The 4,340-nt window shown below is 45.5% G+C and overlaps 1 protein-coding gene across 1 annotated transcript; it reads left to right on the top strand.

Annotated features, from left to right (window-relative positions):
* The first annotated feature begins 205 nt into the window (after positions 1-205).
* On the top strand, positions 206-730 carry LOC128871802 (uncharacterized). The gene has a single exon (XM_054113885.1). The coding sequence runs from the start codon at positions 206-208 to the stop codon at positions 728-730; it is 525 nt and encodes a 174-aa protein (XP_053969860.1).
* The last annotated feature ends 3,610 nt before the right edge of the window (positions 731-4,340 follow it).

The raw sequence follows: 4,340 nt of genomic DNA, 5'->3' as shown, positions 1-4,340 counted from the left end.
AGACGAAAACAAAAGGGCAACAAAGAAGCACAAGATCTCAGATCAGGGTGCGGTTGTCCCCAAACTAACCAAACAATTCAGTGAGGTGGCACGGGACCATCTTCAAATGGCACTGGTGGACGAAACTTCCAACCGCGGCAAACCTGTGCTTGAAAAATAGTCGGAGATTGAGGCACGGTTGTCTCGCATAATCGTCGACCATGTCATGGCGAACCCGGAGGATCAATCGCCAGGTTTCGACTCGGTGGAAGTGGTTCGCGGTTGCCGGGTAATCAAATGTGATGACCAGTACTCATTGCATTTTCTGACAAAAGCGATTGGCGAAATTCAGAACAGCTGGGATGGCTTGAGGCTCAAGCTCATTCCAGCTAGCGAGATACCACGAAGGCCGAGGGCTCGCATCTGGATACCAAACATGGAGTTTGAAGCCAATCAGTTAATTCCCTATCTCCAGGCTCACAACCGCGCAGTGCCGATGGCCGATTGGTCGATCATCAAAGCGGAGGCTCCGCAAAAGCACAGCGTGTCGTTCCTCCTTCAAATTACAGAAGAGAGCCTTGAACCACTGCAAAAAGTGGAAAATAAACTTCGGTTTGGCATACGGAAGGCCCAGCTGAAGATATTCCGTTCTGCGAATCCGGAGGAGGAGCAGGATGAGGTTGACGGCACCAGCGAACTGCTGACTGGCATGCAGTTAAATGACGCCGAACCTGCGGAAGCAAACCAATAAAAAATGGTTTTAAAGGTTGTCCAAATTAACCTGCAGCATTCACAAACTGCAACGGACAACCTAACCGTTCTCCTAGGGGAGGAGAATGTTGACATAGCCTTAATCCACTGCCGTTGAGGTGGAAGCTGCTGACGGTGTCAGCATCACACTTGCATCCATCTATATGGCACATGATCGGCCAGCACCGCCCGAGGAGGCTTGTGGGCTTGTGCTTGAAGGAACCAGAAACAAAACCCTGCTACTCGGATGCGACGCCAACGCGAGGCATGCGTTGTGGGGAAGCTCTGAGACAAACGACCGAGGTGAGTCTTTATATAATTTTATTATTAATACTAACTTATCGGTATGTAACAGGGGTAACACTCCCACTTTCACCTTTTCTAGTGTGGAGTACTTCAGAGGATGGGAGGAAGTGATTGATGTTACTCTACTGCCTGAAAATAGCGCAGTAAGGGTAGATAATTGGAGGATATCCAATAAAAGGTCCTTTTCTGATCATAGTTGGAACCTCTACGATTTGGATCTTAAGGTAGATCCACCCCTACCGTATCGAAATCCTTTAAGAACCAACTGGAAGAGGTTCAAAAATGCAGTAAACAATAGGTTAGGAGAGATTCCTATCCCTCAAATCACTCTCACGGAAAACCTTGAGAGTAGGGTCATAACACTGGGAAAGGCATTTAGTAGGGCCTACAAAACGTCCTGCCCCATAAAATTTAGCAAAAAAACTCACCCTCCTTGGTGGAGCAAGGACAAAGGGAAAAAAAACAAAGGAAAAATCTAGATCAACGTTTAACCTCAGCTACTCGACGGGAAATTGGGAATTGTACAGAGAAAGTCGGAGACAGTACAAAAAGGCAATCAGGGCCGCCAAAAAAGAGAGCTGGAGGGAATTTTGCTCGTCAATCGAATCCACCAGGGATTCTGCTAGGCTCAGCCGTGTTCTTTCCAAAGACCACTCAATGGCTTCTTGGGTCAAGAAACCTGATGGAACTTGGACTGCTACAGCAGATGAATCGCTAGAGCTTCTGCTAAACACGCATTTTCCGCGATGCAGCGCTTACGAAAGTGAGAGGGGAAACATTAGGCGGAGCCAATATAATCCACAGCATCTTGCAAATGAAATTATTACCAAAGAAAAAGTTGCATGGGCAATCAAATCTTTCTCTCCCTGTAAATCTCCGGGGCCAGATGGGATCATTCCAAAGATGTTACAGGAAACCTTGGACTGTATCCTACCATGGCTAGAGGAAATTTTTAAAGCGTGTTTAAACTTAGGCCATATTCCAGATAGCTGGAAACTAGTCAAGGTCGTCTTCATACCAAAAGTAGGTAGAAGAGGACATGAATCAGCGAAGGACTTCAGGCCAATCAGTCTTTCGTCTTTCCAGTTAAAAACCTTTGAAAGACTTTTGGATATGCACCTCAGAAGCTCTTTGGAGAGCTCTGGTATATCAACTGCACAACACGCATACCTTAAAGGCAAATCTACGGAGACAGCGCTTCACGAGGTAATCCAAACTATAGAGGGCTCTCTAGAGAGCAAACATTATACCATGGCGGCATTCTTGGATATCGAAGGCGCCTTTAACAATGTTAGCACAGATGCCATCCAACGGGCGTTGATAGACTTGGAGGTGGACAGTTGCGTTAGTAACATCAACATAACCAAGAAGGTCCACGGGGGCACTCCACAAGGGGGAGTATTATCTCCACTTCTTTGGCTATGTGTGATCAGCAAAATCTTAATAAAACTTAACGGAGGTGGGGTAAAAGTGGTGGCGTACGCTGATGATGTGGTGCCAATGGTGTCAGGACTGTGTCCAAATACAATCAGTGGGATCATCCAAAGGGCGTTAGGCGAGCTTAACTCTTGGGCCACAGGATGTGGGCTAAGTTTAAACCCGGGTAAAACAGAACTTATGCTTTTTACCACCAGATACAAGGTACCAACTTTCACCCTACCAAATATCAACGGACAAACTCTGTCACTATCAACCAGTGCAAAGTACTTAGGAGTAATTCTGGACTCCAAACTTAGCTGGAAGTTAAACGTCGAAGAACGGGTAAGGAAAGCAGAAATTGCTTTATATGCCTGCAAACGTATGCTTGGAAGAAGATGCGGTCTTCAACCTAAGCATACATTATGGCTGTATAAGGCGGTTATACGACCCATTTTAACGTATGGTTCGGTAGTTTGGTGGAAAGCTCTAGGGAGAGAGTACAATACCAAATTACTCGGCAGAATACAAAGATCAGCCTGTGCAACAACGGTCGGTGCAATCAGATCATGTCCTAGAGAGGCTCTCAATGCACTGACACACATTATTCCAATAGACCTACATATAAAGAAGACGGCAACCATGAGTGCATTTAGGTTAAATGAAGCGGGTCGCTGGAAAGAAAAAACTTATGGTCACGCTAGTCTATTATTGCGACAAACTCAGTTAACCTCGGTGAGGACTGACTACATCGTCCCGATGGTAACGTTCAATAGGAATTTTGCCACACTCTTTCCATCTAAAAAAGAATGGAATAAGGGATTCTCTCTAAACAACTTCGATACCACAGTCTATACAGATGACAGTAAAATGGATTGTGGTGTTGGAGCTGGTATATATTCTCATACACTTGGAATTGAAAAATCTGTGCGTCTCCCTAATACCAGCAGCGTCTTCCATGCGGAAGTACTAGCAATTGGGGAAGCTTGTAGGTTACTAATCGCAGATTTCTCTTTTAAGGGCAATATCGCTATTCTTTCGGATAGCCAAGCTGCAATCCAGGCGCTGGATGCGACTATAAAAACCTCTAAAGTGGTGGAGCAAAGTAGGAATAGCCTCACCAACTTGAGTGAAAACCATAGCGTAACCTTAATTTGGGTCCGGGACACCGGAACATAGAAGGTAACGAAAAAGCTGATGAACTGGCAAGAGGGGGATCTGCCATGAATAGCGCTCTTGCAGTACCAGTACTCACTCCACTCGGTGCGGTCAAGAATGCAATTTCCCTAAAATACCTTCGAATTGCAGATTGTAGATGGAGAGACCAGACGGAATGCAAAATTAGCAGAACGCTATGGCCCACCTACAACCTCAAGCAATCGTTGACATTAATTAATAACCATGAAACGACGGGACACCTGTAGACTTACGGCAGTCATAACTGGCTTCTGGTCTATCGGAGAACAAGCCGCCAAAATGGGCATCCCTCACAACACATACTGTCATAGTTGTAAACAACCGGAGAAAAAAGAAACAATCTTCCATTTTCTCTGTGAATGCCCTGCCCTATGGAAGGACAGAATGTCAACCCTGGGCAAACCGCTGTTCGAGAGTCTCGAGCAGCTGTCTGGCTTAGACGTCAACAACCTAATAAGGTTCCTAAACCGCACAGACTGGATATAGTCCTGCTGTAAATAACTGTTAAACAATTTGGTAACGAGGATGTGGCAACAAAATGGTGCGGAAGCGCTAGTTGGATTCTGGATGAATCACCACTCTAACCAACCAACCAACCAACTGTTTTGCTCTTGCTTGTGCATGAAGTCGCTTGTGCAAGTAATGAAGATCATTTTGAACCCGGAATCATTAAAATCGGTTCATTTTTGACT

This window comes from Anastrepha ludens, chromosome 2, assembly GCF_028408465.1.
Source record: "Anastrepha ludens isolate Willacy chromosome 2, idAnaLude1.1, whole genome shotgun sequence".
NCBI lineage: Eukaryota > Metazoa > Arthropoda > Insecta > Diptera > Tephritidae > Anastrepha > Anastrepha ludens.
This window is presented reverse-complemented; position numbering and strand designations above follow the sequence as displayed.